The 18,161-nt window shown below is 39.2% G+C and overlaps 2 protein-coding genes across 2 annotated transcripts; one reads left to right on the top strand and one right to left on the bottom strand.

Moving 5' to 3' along the window:
* Positions 1-4,927: 4,927 nt before the first annotated feature.
* On the bottom strand, positions 4,928-11,482 carry nudc (nudC nuclear distribution protein). The gene is made up of 9 exons (XM_032535745.1): positions 11,323-11,482; positions 10,557-10,634; positions 10,223-10,432; positions 10,047-10,127; positions 9,842-9,955; positions 8,516-8,710; positions 7,710-7,793; positions 7,497-7,615; positions 4,928-5,233 (listed from the first exon to the last, which is right to left on the bottom strand). The coding sequence occupies exons 1-9, from the start codon at positions 11,395-11,397 to the stop codon at positions 5,182-5,184; spliced, it is 1,008 nt and encodes a 335-aa protein (XP_032391636.1). The 5' UTR covers positions 11,398-11,482; the 3' UTR covers positions 4,928-5,181.
* A 3,020-nt stretch (positions 11,483-14,502) lies between these two features.
* On the top strand, positions 14,503-16,104 carry LOC116701794 (nuclear receptor subfamily 0 group B member 2). Its single transcript, XM_032535746.1, has 2 exons — positions 14,503-15,310; positions 15,735-16,104. The coding sequence occupies exons 1-2, from the start codon at positions 14,767-14,769 to the stop codon at positions 15,974-15,976; spliced, it is 786 nt and encodes a 261-aa protein (XP_032391637.1). The 5' UTR covers positions 14,503-14,766; the 3' UTR covers positions 15,977-16,104.
* Positions 16,105-18,161: the final 2,057 nt, after the last annotated feature.

Raw genomic sequence — 18,161 nt, 5'->3', positions numbered from 1 at the left:
AAAAAAAAAAAGAAAGCAGACAATGACAAGGAGGGAAGTGAGATTTGTGTTTTCATCCAATGGGGCAAATCTAAATCTGACAGATCTCATCTTTGTCCTGAAGTGCCCTCACGTATCTCTTCTCAACTACCAGGAATAAGCCACCGAGCTGCCTTTCAGAAGACGACAGAAGGGCAAAGCGGCCTCCGCAAACACCACGATTATGATGGTGAGTCACATTGCGCAAGGCCTTGCGGGTGATTTACGAGGGCCGTTGCCAAAAAACAAGTTGTCAAGTCTGGAACAGCGAGTCAGCGCAGCGGCGGGGAGGTGTGTTTGCAGACCGCCCCCTCGTCCGTCCCAAAACCCCAACCCCGTCCCTCTGATGTCTGTGTGTCTTCGTTAATGAAGAAATTCTGGTACCTTCGTGAGACATTGCTCTCAGCTGAGCAGACTCTGCCTCCTTCGTGCCCTCAACCCCTACACAGTAATACAGCTGCCCCACCCAAACGCATTCCCATCAGGCCTCTGGCTTCACCTCCCTTGCAGTTAATGGAGTTACAATGCTCCTAATCTATGGCAGGGTTAGGCAAAGTCTTTGCATTTCAGATTTTTGCCACCAAATTTTTAGGATTCAGAACACAGTAACAACGGAAGGCTGACAACATGTTTGTGGTTGTTAATGTGATTATAAGATGTTGGTTGCCATTATTTAGAAGCAAATTGGATTTTGAATGGTTTCCGTACTTTCTGTTCCAATTAATTTCACCGTCATGCTGTAGCCTATGCTACAAGATCAAATTTGAAGATGTTTTGCAAATCAACTCATACAAGAGTTCTGCAGTGGCCTAAAACAGAGAACCAGACTGACTGGTAATGCCAAATGTGAAACCAAAAACTAATTGAATCTATATATTTTGTTTATTGTGTCCATTATTGACTGTTAGCTAGCCAGGCAAAAGCAACACACTGACACTCTGTCTCTTTTCCCTCTGGGCTTTCCTTGAACACATAACTCGCATGGACGGAAACCATTGGCACAATCAGAGAGAGGAGGGGAGAAACTTTGTTAGCAAATTACATTTGAAAATAACCTTCTCAAACACAACCTAAGCCCCAAGCAAAACTGAGCCCAAACCTGCCACTTTGTTGTGACCAGAGTTCAGAACAAGTTGGAATCATCAAGTGGGACCATTTTTTATAGATACCACAGTGCTTTAAATCAATGATTCCCAACCAAGGGTACTTCTACTGTTGCCAGGGGGTTAGTGAAAAGACTGTAGAGCAGCTTAACTAATTAAAAAAAATATATATATATAGAAATTGTGATTTTATTAACCCTTGTCTTCGGGTCAAACTGACCAGTTTCAAAGTATACTTATATCACAAATATTAGATTTCTTTCAATCAAATTGCCCAAAAATAACAAGGATGATTCCATACAACATTCTTCAGGTAAAATTAATGATTACTCTCATTTAATTTTTTGGGTGTTTCATTTAATCTTATAGTATTTGATTTTTTTTTTTTTTTTTATAGTTTCAAAACAGTATACGGACTAAACTTTGACATCTACCCACTCAACACCCTCTGATCTTAACTATTAGTCAAAATAATTCATAAATTCTGCCATTTTAAATGCAAACTTATTTATAATTTGATATAAATGAGGTCTGTTGACCATGAATTCCAAGAATAAATGTAAAACCTATCATTAAACCAGCTCAGGTGTTAAAAGAGAAAAGCACCAAAAGTATGAAAAAAAGTGACAAATAAATCAGAAATAGCGACAAAAACATTGCAAAAGCACAAAAAAACCTATTCACGTTCAATTTTGACCTGGAAGGACAAGTTTATGGTTATTGGGAAGACAACATAAGGGTTAAAAGAATATATCAGCTGTAACACTTGAACACTAGATGTTGCTGTTATGTAAGAGTGCTTGAACTCTAGTTAGCAAGCAAGCACAGACAATTAAACACGTAGTTAGCTAAAAGTAATGAATAAATGGTAGAAAAAATAGCTTAATAGCATAAGTAGCTAAAATCGTTAGCTAAAAGTAGCCCTCCTGACTAAGCGGTTCAAATAACTAGCTAAAGTAATGGATAAACACTTAGCTAGCTAAAAGTAATGGATAAACAGTTAGTTAGCTAAAAGTAATGGATAAACAGTTAAAATAGTTAGCTAAAAGTAATAGATAAACAGTTAGTTAGCTAAAAGTATGCCCACTGAAGCAGTTAAAATAGTAAGCTAAAAGTAATGGATAAACAACTGAACTCAAATCAATCAATCAATCAAATTTATTTATATAGTACTTTACAACCAACAGCAGGTATCCAAAGTGCTTAACAAAATGAGTAAAATCACAGCATACAATAGAAAGAGTGAACATAGAAAACAGTAAAATTAGAAAAGGTTACAAAGAAAACAAAAAAGTGAAATTGTCACACCACTGCTACGTATTAAAAGCCAGACTGAACAGATACTATTTAGCAATCTAGCTAAATACTGACATTTCAACAAATATGAAAAAATTAATAATATCTTCTTTTATATGATGAAAAGTGTTGTAACATACATGGGGAAGCTCTGATGGTACCTCAGACAAAAAAAATGTTGGGAAACACTGGTTCAGATCCCTGTGACATGCCCTACATGGTATACCTCAGCCCTAAAAATCAAAACCTACACATGGCAACTTGCACGTTGCACTCAGCCTTTGCAAAAACACTATCGTCCAAATGAGACAGATGTCCGAGATGTGTTTTTGAACTACATGAGCAATTTCACACATTAGAAAGACTTGCTAGCCAGCATAAGCTAATGTATGTTTCCTCAGGTCACCACAGTGACGGTGACAGCCTCTCACCATCCTGACAGGCCAGTCCAGTTAGCTGTGGACAGTCACACAAGCTGGAAAGACTTGTAAGCAAACTGGTCCTCACTGAAGTAACATTTAGCAGAGGTGCATGATATCCAGTGTGGTCTGAGTGAGAAAGCGTGTCTTTCACTCATTGGTAGCAGCATGCTGATTATCCCCAGGGTTCAGCGACGTGTCAATCACTGCATTCAAACATAGTTCCATTTGAAAAGAGTAAATTACTGTGCATTGATGTGTGAATGACGATTACAGCAAACTTCACTTGAGTTCCTTACATTTTACCTCCAGCCTCAAAATTAAAGAGAAAATACATCAGATTTTACTCATTAAAGTATGTATACAGGTAGGCTATTGGGCAATACTACAACATATATGCAAAGCCTTTTGTGTACATGTAGAATAAAAAACACAACATCCAGCTACTCCAATTTCATAACAACACCCAGAGATGTGTTTGTCTGTGTGTGCGAGTCCATGTTTCGCTTTAGGCATGTATGTGTGTATACATCGCTGTCAGGCAAAACCTTGTATCTCCATATTTTGTCATAATTCTTTATCATGAATCAATGCTATTGATCAACATTTACACCTCACTGTAAAGGGACTCACAAGATACGATGCATGCATGCATGTAAGCCAGCTTTACTGTTAACCTAGTCTCGCTTTCCCGGACCTTCCTCCACAGCGCTGCGGAGGAGGGTCCGGCTAGTCCACAGAGCATCCTGCAATGGGAGAAGAACGTGCTCTGGTTTATTGGCATTTCTTTAAACCAATTACAATAGTCACGGGCGGCATTTAAAACCGGACAGCCGCTGCAAAATAGCCTTGTGCAACAGAAAACTCAGAGGGGACAGATAGTCTAGGTAGCTGTCTGGATCTACCCTGCAGACATCTGAGGAGCAGTTAACTATAGTCCTCAGAAATCCTCCGGAGCTTTAAATTACAACACAAAGAAAATGGAAAGTAATGGACATCTGGGAGAAAAGAGTGAAATCTGGCATCATTTCTGCAACTGAGCAATCTCCGAAGTGGAACGTTGTGGATATAGACTACTGTCAAGCTAGTGTTGCATTGCCTGCTGATTCACTTTCTGAATTGACTGTACAATATATATTAATGGTCATAACTTGAAGCCAGATATGTTTTTCTATAACACACGTTTTATAAAATGTTACCACACTTTCAGTGCAAGTGGTGCAAACAAGAACAAAGCTGTATTGACTTTCCCTCTATTTGTCGCTGTGGTGCTACCATCAGCAGACCTTCCTCCTTGCTCCAGTTTTTCCTCATTACAGCAACATTCCTATAGTTTAATTAGTGCATACATGTTCCATTATTACTATTTTAACATGAAATATTGATTTCATACAGATAAAATTAAAAAAAAAAGTTTTTATTCCTAAATTGACTCTTTAGTACATTTCTGAGTTATTATAGCAATTGGACAAACCGTAGAAAAAAACAAGACTTCAGAGGCCTTCCTGATCTTGACTTACTCACTAAAAGCTGTTGAGATAAACTGATCTCTTCAAGTTCCTACGTAGTCTTATAATATAAATATGATGGAAAGTTGTATAAGTGCCGTAATCATTGTACATAAACTATACAGGATATCATGCAACCTTCCAACAGCACTCCTTCCACTTCTAGGAAAACATCACCCCCTTGTGGTTCAAAATTAAAGCCTGTGCAAGGTGCATCATCATTGGTAGACACGTAATATAAATTAACTGCAAATATGTTTACACTAAAAAAAATCAAGACAGTATGTTGCAATTTACCTACATAGTGATAACTCTTAACTAAGCATGTTCTCATTGTAGGCCAGAAGCCATTGGATGGGATCCAAACAACACATGGCTGAGTTCAGTGACTCCGAGGGCTGGTAAAAGCACTAGCCTTGGCCTTGAACTCTTCAACGTTGCTAACTTCCAAATTCATAGCCAGTAAAAATACAGAAGTCAGCAAGAAAAAGGCAAAGAAATTAAATGTCACTGCTTACAATACTTTTTCAGTTAAATTATATTTTTTTACTACTAGGTTGTAAGCACTCATGCCTCACATTACTTTAATTTTAAATTTCTTTATTAAAAAACAACAAAAGAATCCAGACATCTTTTGAACATTGAGACAACATGCAAAGGGAGAATGTGGACATTTCAGTCATCAACCTTCTAATAAAGATAAGAAAAACATAAACCTATGCACTTAAGACATGATGGTCACCAGTATGGAGAGTAGAGATGAAGCTTAGTTGGTTCCTGACACTGACTCTAATTGGATGCACATAAACAGTAATGTGGACTCAACAGCAGCAAGTCTCAGCTGAATTTGGCTTTAGAGAAATCCATCTCTGGGTGCTGAGCCATAAACCTGCAGAGACAGACACAACAAAACAAGATGCAGTTAGTCTTTTATTTTAAATGGCTTTTTAAACACAGAATGTTAGTCTTTGTGGCGTTTAGAGATTTTCTGATGTATTGATTCTGGTACATACTGTGTGTTACAGCATCATTTTCTTACCCCTCTCTCTGTGTCTATTTGTCTAACCGCCCCCATTTTACATATCTCAGAGCTGACTCAGATAGAACTTCCAAGATGAATCAATACATTGTCAACTTTTAAATTAATCGCCTACTATTTTGAGTAAACTGAATGTCTTTGTGTTGAGGCTGTCATCTTAGGCTTTGGAAAACACGGATCGATATTTTTCATAATTTTCTGTCATTGTATAGAACAAACAACTGATCGACCAATCGATAATGAAAATGATTGTTAGCTGCAGCCCTAGTCTGGTATGTGGTGTATATTTCTGGTTAGACAGTATGGGTCTGCAGGGCGCAGGCCGAAAACATTTTCTAACTTTATCTATTGCACCTCCATCTGGCAGAAGAGTGAATTTCTTTTTAAATGTGTGAACAGGGAAAAGATTCTCATTCCCTCTGAGATGACACTAGCAGACAACACATAGGATTGAAAGACACAATGTGAACTTTGTATCTATAAAACAACTTTATATCCTGACTACAGTCACCACAGTAATATGGTTTAACCCTTATAAAAACTATACAAGATCTTCAGAGGCAGCGTTAACTAGCTTGGGGAGGAAGTGGAGGTCAACATGACAGCATGTCTCTTCTGGTGTGAACTGAGCCAGCAGTGATACGAGAGCGTCCTTCACTTTGGCCTCACAGCTCTGTTGCTGGCCCAGATCCAGGTCTTATCACAGTTAACAACTACTGTATAATATTTAACATAATATTCTACAATGAAGTACTCCACTGATTAAAGTGCCCATATTATGCTAATTGTCAGGTTCATAATTGTATTTAGAGGCTGTACCTAAACAGGTTTACATGGTTTCATTTTCAAAAAACACCATATTTTTGTTGTACTGCACACAGCTGCAGATCCTGTTTTCACCTTGTGTGTTTAGGTCTCTTGTTTTAGCTCCAGAGTGAGACATCTCACTTCTATACTATCTTTGTTGGAAGTCACACATGCTCAGAAGCTAGGTACGATCACTTCAGCTACATAAGTCTTTCTCCAACTTTGGTCAGTACAAGGTGGGATTAGCTGGGAGACGTCTTCTAAATGAGGGGCACTTGTGGAATACCTGCAGAACAGGGACATGGAAGAAGTTCTTTCTGAACTAGTGTGTGTTGTAGCAGTGTTTGCCATTAAGAACAAGCTATCATGCTGGCGCTAGCATGTGCTACGGTTAGCCACCTCGTTTCGGCTAGTCACGCAGAAAGCTGTGCAAATTTCTAACAGCTCAACCGGAGACTAAAGGCAGAGGACATTCACAAACCGTATCTCACCCAAAACATGGATTGTTTTTTCCCCCCATGTTTGTATTCATCTGAAAGCAGCAGAAAAAGTTTTTTTATTTTTTTATAGTATGGGTACCTCAAGCTTGTTCCCTTTATAAATCGGTTTTAGTCAATAAACAGTTCAAAACAAAAAAGGATCAAAATCCACTCAGCAGAACCAGACATACCGTCTTGTTCCATCCATTTTTCCTAAGGCACTGCTTACTTTTGGTGTTAGACAGTGAAGTGATAAGAGTGAAAGTTTACACCTCATTACATCTTTTTCTTTCTCTCCTTGAACCAGGTCCCGTGTGTGCAGGCAGAGGCAGTTGCAAACACCACACTAGCTTTTATTACCTGTTGTTACAGCAGATGAGCCTGGCCTTGAGCACACATGGATAACGCTGGCGGCAAAACTTTAAAGGCAGCTTTCAAATTCACTCTTCTTATGAAGTCTCCATACATAAAACGGCGGCTGTGGCTCAGTGGTAGAGTGGTCACCTGCCACTGAACTCCCGAGGCTGCGCTAAGTGTAAATGTGTGCGAGTGTTTATCTGATGAGCAGGTAGTACCTTGTATGGCAGCCTCAGCCACAGTGTGTGAGTCTGTGTGAATGGTTCCTGTAGTATGTAAAAGCGCTTTGAGTAGTTAAGAAAAGTGCTATTTTACATTTACATTTACATAATTAAGTTTCTAATAAACAGACCCTAAATGCAGTGTCTGCTTTGGAGAGTCAGTCAACATCTACATTAAGATGTCAAATCTTTATGATTACGGAGCTAAACTGCACCGCTGCAATATTGACGCGACAACTAGAAACCTACTTTTTAAGAATGTCTTGTTTCTTCTGCTCTTCAGATGTAGGCAGGCCCATTGATTTCTGCCTTTGGTCATACATCATCTTCTCCACCATACCACGGGTCTCTCCGTCCAGGTCTGACAGCTGCTCAGCAGGAGAAAAAACACACACGCAGTTAGGAGGATAGGGCAGGAAGGTGCTGCTGCAGATGTATGGAGCCAGAATACACATGCTTTACCTTTGAGTTCTCCGGACTGACTTTCTTGGTGTTAATTTCTGGATCTGTAGTAACAATCCGGCTCCACCACTCCATTTTATTAATCTGAAATTAAAAAATAGGATTAGTGCTTTTATTCACTTTGAAAATGCTGAAGAGATGCAGACTAACTATTAGAACAAGAGATGTGGACTTGAGACTTGGACTGAGAGTTGACTCCAGTCACCGTTTTGATGACTTGACAAAAAAATATATTACTTGACTCGACTAGGACTTTTAAGTTAATGAGTCGAAATGTGACTTGACTTGAGGCATGAGGACTCGGATGACTTGCGTGTATTCAAAAGTTTGAAAGCTGTGAAGAATAAAAAGTATTATATCTTTAATGTCAATTGGCTGTCGTACTATCAAGCATGCTATGCAGCGGTAGCAAACTGTGAATCATGGCGACTCAAAAAAGCTCCCCAGGATGTGATTGTCATGATTGGATGACGGGCTGTTAGTCAAACTCCTTGCTATGGCAACACATAACATCAAAGAAAAAGAAAAAAAGTCACTTGATTTGGGACTTGACTTGCCGCAATAATAACTGCTGCTATAATAACTATGTGGGTTAAGGCAAAATAATACAACAGATAGAACAGTCTGGTGTGTTCAGAAAATGACATCAACAACATCACTGTACAGTAATTCAGCCTTTAAAACCAGTAAAAGGCAACACATCAGGATTTTACAAAATCCAAAATTTAAGACAATATCTAGCCTCATATAATGATATATTGCCCAGCCCTAATAATGACCCACCCACACACACACAGTGTTCTCACCTTTTCTAAGTGGACCGTAACAACCTTGCCGTCGTCAAGGAGCCAGGAGCTTTCTTCTACCTTCACTTCGTTGCAAAGCTGGCCGTCAATAACCGGAGGGTGTCCCTTCAGGCCCACCTTGATGGAGCGCCGCTGGATGTCGACCACTACATCTCTCCCTTTTATGCGGAACTTCACATCAAAAGGCACGACCAGCTGTAGGAGGATGTTAAAATGCAATGCGGCTGTTATATTCGGTTTTGTTTACGGTAGGGCTGGAACGAATATCGTTTTTTTGAGCTTCTGTGCTTTTCAACGGTGAATATTCAAGGCTTCGTGGCAGTGACGAGGGAAGCCAATATTTCCAACAGCACCTGAAGGCAGCTTGTGATTGAGAAAGAAGAGGCGACTGCTTTACTGAAAACAGTCAGCTGTAGTTACACAAACTCCTGGGCAGTTTGGTGCTTGTTTGGGTTTTTACAGATACCGGTGCTAAAATGATACTATTAAAAACGGTGCCGGTGCCTAAACCGAAGTAAAAAAAAAAAAAAAAGAAACTTTGAATGCACCACGAGATAGCTGCACACTGCTTTAATGTGGCGCTGTTGGAATCCTCTACAGTGGAATACAGACACCCTTTACACCGTTTAGCTGTCAGCATTTTAACTGTGTTTAATCCAGCTGCTAGCTAACGGTAGGCTATCGTTACTTGCTGCCAAGTATAGCGTTAACTAGCAGCACGTGCTGTGATGTCTCCGTTGCTTCTAAAAAGTCTGTTTCAGAGCATCAGAGAAAACCGCAAAAGGCATATAAATGACACTGAACAGTTTTTTTTTCTTCTCAAACCTTCATAGTGTTCAAAACCTTTTTTTGTAGCAGCGATAAAGGCAGTGATGTTCCCTGTCACTGTAACGTTACAGGACTCATATGCCGCCATACGGACTGACGAGCCTGAGAGCCGCCGGTTAAAGTTGGGTTGCTTTTCTACAAAAATGTAATTGAATCAGATTTAAATTTTTGCAGCAGGCATTCAAAAGAAAACGGAAAGACCTGCGTTTTAGTGACTGTCCGACGAGTGACAACCGAGGCAGTGTGTGTGGCTTTATTCACGGCCGTAACGATACTATCTTTACCTTTATCAAGTCGCATGACCATGACATGATGACAACAATGGCATATTGTAGCAACAGAAACGTTTTGCGTCCCTGACTCTCCACACAAACTTGGTTCTGCTGTTACAGAAAGGAGGAGATGATCAAAAAGCACCTACTCTGAAAGGCTTGGGGAAAAAAGTTGGTGATGCAGAAACATTCCACAGAAACCAACAATCAGTTAAAAGGCACTCACATCAACTTCAGACAGGGATTGTGTCCACTTGTAGTTTGGCAGGTCAGCTCCGTTTCCTGCGTTGGGCTTCAGTTTATCTTTGTCCTTCTCATCCTCTTCTCCATCTGAGTCGGACTGGGGAATTGGACATTAAGATAAGCACGTCAGCAGCAACGGGTTTTACTGCTCAGCAACACCAAACTATAACCAAAATTTGTCCACTCACCCCCTTCTCTTTTTCTACTTTGTCAGATGACTTTTCTGTGTTTGTTGTAGCAGTCTGCTTTTTCTCCTCTTCTTTCTTTTTCTAAAATTTGAACAACACACACAAACACATTAATGATATGCGTACTAGAACAACAGCAGGGAATCACATGTGACATCAAGGCTCCCAGATTTCACCTGGTCAAGTTCCGATTGAAGTTTCTCCGCTTCTTCATCAGTCAGCTCCTGAATTCTGGGGCCGTCGTCATTTTTCTTTTTTTTCTCTTCCTCTGCTAGCTTGGCAGCTCTTTTGGCTTTCTCTTTCTTTTCCTTCTCCTGTTTCATCTGCTTTTCTTTGTGGGACTGCAGCGCTAGCTGACTGTGGTGGGTGAGAGCATCTTTGACTAGCTGAAAAAAAAGTAAAAAAATAAAAAAATAAAAAAAATCTGACAGAAATGAGGTATGCTGCCGCTGCCACAACATGGTACAGTACACATTCTTATACGCAGCTGTAGACAGTAACATTGCTCACCTTCTCTGCGGCACCTGGCTCTCCACCGGTGAAGAAATCAGTTTTGCGGCGGAGGAAGCTGAAAAATGTGTTTACTAACTGTTGAGAGAGAGAAAAATCAAATTCCATCCCAGTTTAATTTGGACTTAAGCACTGTTTGCATGGACATATTTATCAGCTTCATGGCTGACATGCATATGAACATTCATCATTATTTTTTTCCTACAATCCTGTTATTTATTGCTTTATAATCTGTATCCTTCCTTTACTCAACTGTCTCAGGCTTCTCATAATTACATTTTATTACTAGAAGCCTATGTGGTAGGAAAACTGATTCTTCTAGAAATTTCAGCCATTTGACACTACCCACACAGGGCCCAGCATCTCAGTGCAGCATCCATACACATGTTTAATTGTATAACGAATATTAACATAACCTTAACATCTTCCAGGAAAATAGCTACTTTAGAAAGGGAGTTTAACAAGACGTAAAATGAGATTTCACTGAAATGTCGTGCTGCTTTGTATGCCGAATTCAAGAGAACAGTCCAATAATAAAAGACGTAAGGTGATGATCTCTCCAGCAGGACAGAGCATATATAATGATAACAATATAAGCTCAAACTTGTAAAATAACATTTGCTGTTTCTTAACGTCGATGCCTAAGGCGAGGTGTAACTAGCTACCTACAGTACGGTCCATCGTGCCTACTAGCATTACAGGGTACTATTACTTAGCTTCAACGTTAGCATGTTTGCGTTATTATGTAGGCGACACACTGACTTACCTCTTGTATCCCTCCTTCGTGTTGTTGCGCCATAACAAGCAACATGCCGTCATACTTTTCTTCATCGTCACCCATATTGGTGGATTAAGAAACCGTTGAACTTAATGTTAGCTGTGCGAATGACAAGCAAAACGTGTGACAGGCCCGTAGTCACACCACACCATTCACTTCCTGGAAACAAACCCCGCCCACGCTAGATTTCGCCAATTGGAACAACAGATTTTAAATGACAGGCAAGAAATCCAATAAAGTGAGAGCATTTTTTTCAGACGCAAGTTGTCGCCCAGGAAGAATATTCTAGAATTTTTTTTTAAATTGTAGATGTAATGTTAAACAACAAACGCAACAAACATTGGTGCAATTGCTTTATAAACGTGCTTTTTGCCAATGAGCATTGAATCCATAGACACAACGTAGTGGACAATAATATTAGACTAGAAAATTCCGCAAGAAATTTTGGTGCACATCTGAATAACACTGGTGAACATCTGCTGTTTGACCTAAACAGTCTCCATAATAGGAGGAGGAGTTTATATTTGGTTATTCAGAATTTTTGAGAAACTCTATTCAAACTTTAAAATGTTGCATACCTTGATACATTCAGGGTAGTGTTCAACTTTCAAATCACATTCATACGTTTTAAAATATTCAACCTTCTTTGAGGCTTTAAAAAAAAGCCTTCTAACAATGTGCTTAGGGGAGGCAAACAGACTTTCACATGAGGCACAGTGAGCTTCCAAGTGTAGCAGTGTCCACCAACTGCAACACTGCCTCCAGTGTTAAATCATACAAGAAATACCAGGAGGCAGTGGTGTAGTCATGGGCAATTTTTTAGGGGGGTCTCAAAAATAGATTTTAGTGGGATAGTTCCATCTTAGTAAAAAATCAGGTGACGTTGTTGTTCATCGGTGGGGGTGGGTCGGACCCTACAATCACCCCTGGGTGTAGTCTACATGATATTCAGGTATACGCACTAAGAAAGCTCCAGGATTTCCATATACCCACTTCAAAATGCCCAATGACATACAACAACATACTTTCCATTTTATTTATGATATATTTTGAATTGTCATCTGTGTTTTTCCTCTTCACATGGGCTAAATAAAGGTAGGCCTATTCCCCCCGTAAATTGGTGCATGAAAGTGTACCCGAGTACAGGAAATGAAGTTGTTCATGCTCAAAACTTCCCTGCAGAAGGACACTCTGACCCCCCACTATGATATGCCCCCCCTCCCCCAAATGCAGATTCTTGCCAATATACATTATAGCATACCCATTACAATACATTAGACTACACCACTGCCAGAAGGAGAACAGAAACCGTTCCTTTTTGGACAGCTACTGTCCTCGCATTTCTTACACAAAACACACCATAATTGCACAGAATGTTCAGCCGGGTGTCATATCTCTCACAGCATTAAAGATTAAGTGATAGGAGTTAGGGTTTTATGGGCTAGTAGTAAGACTATCAAAGGTGTGCTAGAGCCTTGTCTCTGTGAAAACACCTGTTGGTGTTGAGGCCCTAAAGTCAGTTAAAAAAACGTAGGTCCAAACGGCAAAAATATTATCATCAAAAGAGAGATAAAAGTCTGGCCAACTCGTTGTTGTGTTCATCTATGTTTGTGTTGTCACACAGAGAAGGAAACAAACAGGGAACGGTCTGCGTCCTTCCAAATATTTATTTTCATTGTTTCTATCGGCAGTTGGTATGAACACAGATTCCATAGTTTTATGTCTGCGACCGGTCACACGTTCCTACATTTTCACTAACCATGATGTATGAAGAGTGAAAACTGTTGAAGAGAAAGCAATTTGTTTGGAAAAATTTCAGGCTCTCAACATTCCATCCCCATACACACACATTGGAAAATCTGAAAGAGACGGAAAACTGGACGATACATGAACTGTGATTTGGTAGAACCAGGGCTTAATATCAGAATGCCAATTCAGCCCAATAAAGGCCAAAATCTTGTCTTGTCTTGTTAAATTATGGCAATACAGTATAGCCCCAAAGAGGGGTTGTTTTAAGCTATGTTAAGCAATTTCCCAAAGATTTCCCATTAAAGTCTATTTTAATGGGAAGTTAAGTTTTTTGCAGAATTTTTGAAAACCGCATGGCAAAACTCATAGCACACCATAACAGATCTTTACATATGTTTTGATGTATTTTGTGTATATGTGATGGTAATGCTCCGTGACTAGTAGCGGGACAAAACGTGGCGGAATAATAAGTATGGGGGATAACAATTGTGCCGATTGCTGCTGCTGCAGCACATCGGCAAGACCACCAATAGGCTTTTGTTTTATTAGTTGTTTTTCTTTAACTATACCAGGAAAAGATGTAGGTACAGATCACTAATAACCATAACAATTGCAAACAAGACAATATTTAGTGTCTTTGCCTGACAAATGGCTTCTCCAAAGTACTGCCCAACCAATTTCTGAGATCAAATTTTGTACATTCATACTGTTTAGCCTAAATTACAATTATGGATGCTATTGTAATTTCTCCACTAGGTATCAATACATAGTGTAAATTATTAAATTATTATCATTGTTATTATTATTATTATTATTATTAAACAAAGGAAGCTGGGCAGTTTATGGCAATTTAATAGGTAGGTCAAAGAATAAACCAGCTATCCTTTTTAAGATGTTACAAGTATTATTAACATTGTATGTTATAAATCATGAAAAATATCATGATTACTTTAGTGCTAGTAGAGACCACACAGATAATATTAGGGAGTGATATCCATAGGTTCACAGCATTGTCTTGGGCCAAGATAACATACTATGGCAATTTACATGAACTGACTCAACCTTAATTAGGGAAGCTTTTTTTTGAGGCGTTTGGGGCCTTCATCTTGAAATACAGAAAGAAAAAATTCTGAAAATGTCAGAAAACATGTAGTTATTACAGTCAGGTAAAGCTGATAAAGGCAGTCAGATGTTGCGCCAGTACATTCAATCTCCTATCATGTTTTTTCTGAAACAGAACAGTTTGAATCCTCATAACCTATAAAAAAAATCATTGCATCCTGTCATGCAGTTTCAAGGTGTAACTGGGGCACAGGTCAGGTGGCAGCCTGTGTGTTGACCCCGTCAGTCCTTGATAGATTGGTACAGGCTGAGTTAATGACTGAGGTAAACATGATAAATGTCATTCACCCCATGCTTTTGCATTTTCCTTGCCTGTGCAGCTGCAGAGTTTAACTAGCCTTATTGCCACCACCTGGCGGGAACCAAGATCCGTCTGCATGGGAAGTCCAGCGCCCCTTTTCTTTCCTTAAATGCAGGGTCTTTAAAAGGAGGGCCAAGGTTAAGTTGGGACAGTAGTAGTATAAATACTGCTGGGACCGGAGCTTGTGGAGTTCACTGGAGTGACACGGTTCATTATTTTTGGAGCTTACTTAACTTCTGCGGATTACCTTTTTCTTTATAATGTTTCCCCTGGAAGAGATTGCAAACAGGACTTGCTCTGGTTATCGGATTCAGTATCCTCCCACTATCCTTTATAACATCTTGAGCGGGGAGGAGAATAGCTACCTCAACAGCAAACTGAAGGGTAAAGCTACAGCATACAACTGCCACTGTGAGCAGAGGAGGACAGTTTGCCTCAAGGACCCAAAGGCCACCGGCCAAGTGGCCGCCGGCGTCCTGGAGAAAACCATCTGCTTTGTGAAAAGTTTACCATCGTTCAGTCAGCTTCCATCACAAGACCAGTCATCATTGTTAAGACACTGCTGGGTTCCTTTATTGGTCCTGGGGCTTGCCCAAGAAAAGATAGTGTTTGAAGTGACTGATGTGCCAAACTCAAGCATCCTCAGACAGATTCTGCTCGGATCAGGACTCACTGGAAAGGAGGCTGATCTACCAACTCTGGCTGGAGTCCACAAATTAAGATCTTGCTTATATCAGCTGTGGAATCTGGATCTCAGTCCAAAGGAATATGCTTACCTGAAGGGTGCTTTGTTGTTTAACCCAGGTAAAACCCCATTTTTATCAGTTGTGTTTAGCGCTGGGCAAAAAACAATGAAATATCAGGATGTTTTTTGACCAAATACATTATATGGCGGAATTGTAGGGTTGACTATTCAGGCTTTCACAAAATATCAAACCAATAAGATAAAAAATCATGAATAATATGCATACAATTACTAGGTGGGTAAAGGCAAATAAGAAAACAGAATATAAGTCTGGTAAGTTAAAAAAAAATCACTTTACTGTAATGTAGCCATTAAAACCAGGCAAAGACATGCTTGTGTATCATAATAATATTAGGATATCCTTAATTTAAGCCTCATATTTCAATATAATATTGATATATTGCCCAGCCTTGGTTGTGCTTCCATAGCTCATGAAGTTGTTCGATATGATTTTAAACAGAAACTTCTTTTCATGTGCTACAGCTGTGCACGGACTGAGCGCCTTGTTGTCTGTTGAAGGCCTCCAACAGGAAGCTCAGAGAGCTCTCCGAGAAGCCGTCCACCTCCTGCACCCAGAGGACCCCACTCGCCTCAGCCACGTCCTTCTAGCAGCTTACAGCGTCCAGACAATCAAACACAGCATGGTCACAGAGCTTTTCTTCAAGCCAGTTATTGGCAACTCAAATGTGTTAAATTTAATAACATACATGTTGTTTGTGCAATGAGAAACAAGAGCGGGTTGTAATATAGACTTGGTTGAAAAGCACACAAATTAAACCTTTTAGTATCTTCTTCAGCTTGATGAAGTTATAGTTATTGAGAATTTCTTGACTCCTGTGAAAGCATAAAAAAATCAGCAACGCTTGTGAAGAAATCTTATTATTTGATGTGTCCTTAAGGAGGGGGGATTTAAAAGCAGCATGGCCTAAGATTAAAAAAAGGTGCGTACTTTGACTCCCTCATGTGGCCATATGTGGCCAATAACAAGCAAAAATGTCTTCCTTTTTCTTTCACTTCTTTATCTTTATTCTTTTTACAATGAGACACCAGTTAAACAATGTGTTACTGTCAATATAGTTCCATTAGTAACATACCTTGGTGAGAGGCCCAAGCATTACTTAGAATTTAGGAAACCTTCTGAGAAAAATCTTATGTGCGAATGAAAACAAACTGCTAAACTTTAGCAGATAATTCAACCAGTTAAGTAATTTAAGAAGAATGTAGGATAATTACATTATATATGACAAAAACACACAAATCACTTCATCAGTAGTCTAGTTGCATGTTTGGCTTCTTTGTGAAAACCCCAGCAACCAGTTTCACACCATTTCATTACACCCACACTGATGCTGCTACCAATTTTTTTTACTAAAAATGTACTGGTTATTATCTGTCACAAAATACTTAGAATTAAAATGGGGTACAAAGGGATGTATCAGGTGGATTAGCTGCCCAAGTGTGTTCACTGCAGCCATTGTAATAGGGGCTGTAAGCAAATAAGGGCCATAAGATAATGCTGATAAAAAGACACAGTAAAAGTTAGCTGTTAGCTAACAAAGTTAGCTACCAGCTAACTTTATTTGAACTATTTGTAATTAATAAATTAATTTTAATTTATTTTATTGATTGGATGAACTATAATTTGCCTAAAGATGATTATTCTGTATTTTTCCTCCTTTTTTCTGTCTGATTGAATGCTTGTGTTAAAAATAAATTTATTTTATTGATGGATGAACTATAATTTGCCTAAAGATGATTATTCTGTAATTTTCCTCCTTTTTTCTGTCTGATTGAATGCTTGTGTTAAAAATAAATCAGACGTTACTCAACAGTTACTCAGTACTTGTAGTTTTTTCACCAAGCACTATTTTACTCTTACTCAAGTAATTATTTGGATGACTACTTTTTACTTTTACTTGAGTCATATTATTCTAAAGTAACAGTGCTTTTACTTGAGTATAGGTTGGTTTGGGGTGTCGCTATTGCATGCCTAACTTATTTTTGGTAAGTTTGGACTTTTTTTTTTTTAGATTTGTTATTACATCTGTGTTTGTTTTGATGGTTTGATTGTTGCATAGACGTTACGGTTCAACTAAATGTAGTTAGCCGCGTTCTTGTAGAAAAAGTCAACCAATGTGGTTAACTTCAGAGTAATTTATGGTTAGCTGGTTGGTATTAAGCTCAAACTGTCATGTTATGTTCTGTAAGGAAATCAATGTAACGTGCTGGCTGCCTGTATGTGTGTGCCTAACTTTAGCCTTATTGAAAATCGTCTAGTCGGTTTTACATCCACTGAAAATTTTGCAGAAAGTTATTTATCAAAGCTAGTCTGCACCAAAGAAGTAAGTTTGGAAAAATGCGGTGTCACATGGCAGGTGAACTTAGATACCAATTAGCTAAACATTGATGTGTAGCATCAAGTATAAAGGTCCGGTCACCTTTTAATGAAAATAAAATGTAATGTTTTTAAAACCTGACATTAGACAACAGCCTTTCATGACTAAAGTGAGGGAGGAGTTGGCCCACGGTTAGCCCAAAGTTAGCATCAGTAGCTTCAGCTCTGTGCATCTCAGTCTAGGAGCTGAAGCAGGAATAGTTCACTTTTAATGCAATGAGCGGCAAGCCCCTCCACCTTGTTGCCATGCCAATTGTCAGGTCCACAACTACCATAATTCCTCAAATAAAGACCGGTAGTCAATTAAAAGCCGGGCCTCTGATAGTGGCCGGGGGTGTGGTATAACTACTGTGTGCTCTTTTTGTAATCTACCAGCAACAGCGTAGTAGGTAACCTATATTTGAAATACATACCCGGTACATTTACAGGGTTCAAACTGACACAGTGGTGGGTTTTGATTATCTCTGACCCAAATTGATTTGTCGTCCTTCTGGCTGTTGTTGTATGGCGATATG

The sequence above is a fragment of the Etheostoma spectabile genome, chromosome 14, assembly GCF_008692095.1.
Source record: "Etheostoma spectabile isolate EspeVRDwgs_2016 chromosome 14, UIUC_Espe_1.0, whole genome shotgun sequence".
In the NCBI taxonomy this organism is placed as follows: domain Eukaryota; kingdom Metazoa; phylum Chordata; class Actinopteri; order Perciformes; family Percidae; genus Etheostoma; species Etheostoma spectabile.
The sequence above is the reverse complement of the archived record's forward strand: the minus strand, read 5'-3'. Positions and strand labels throughout refer to the sequence as shown.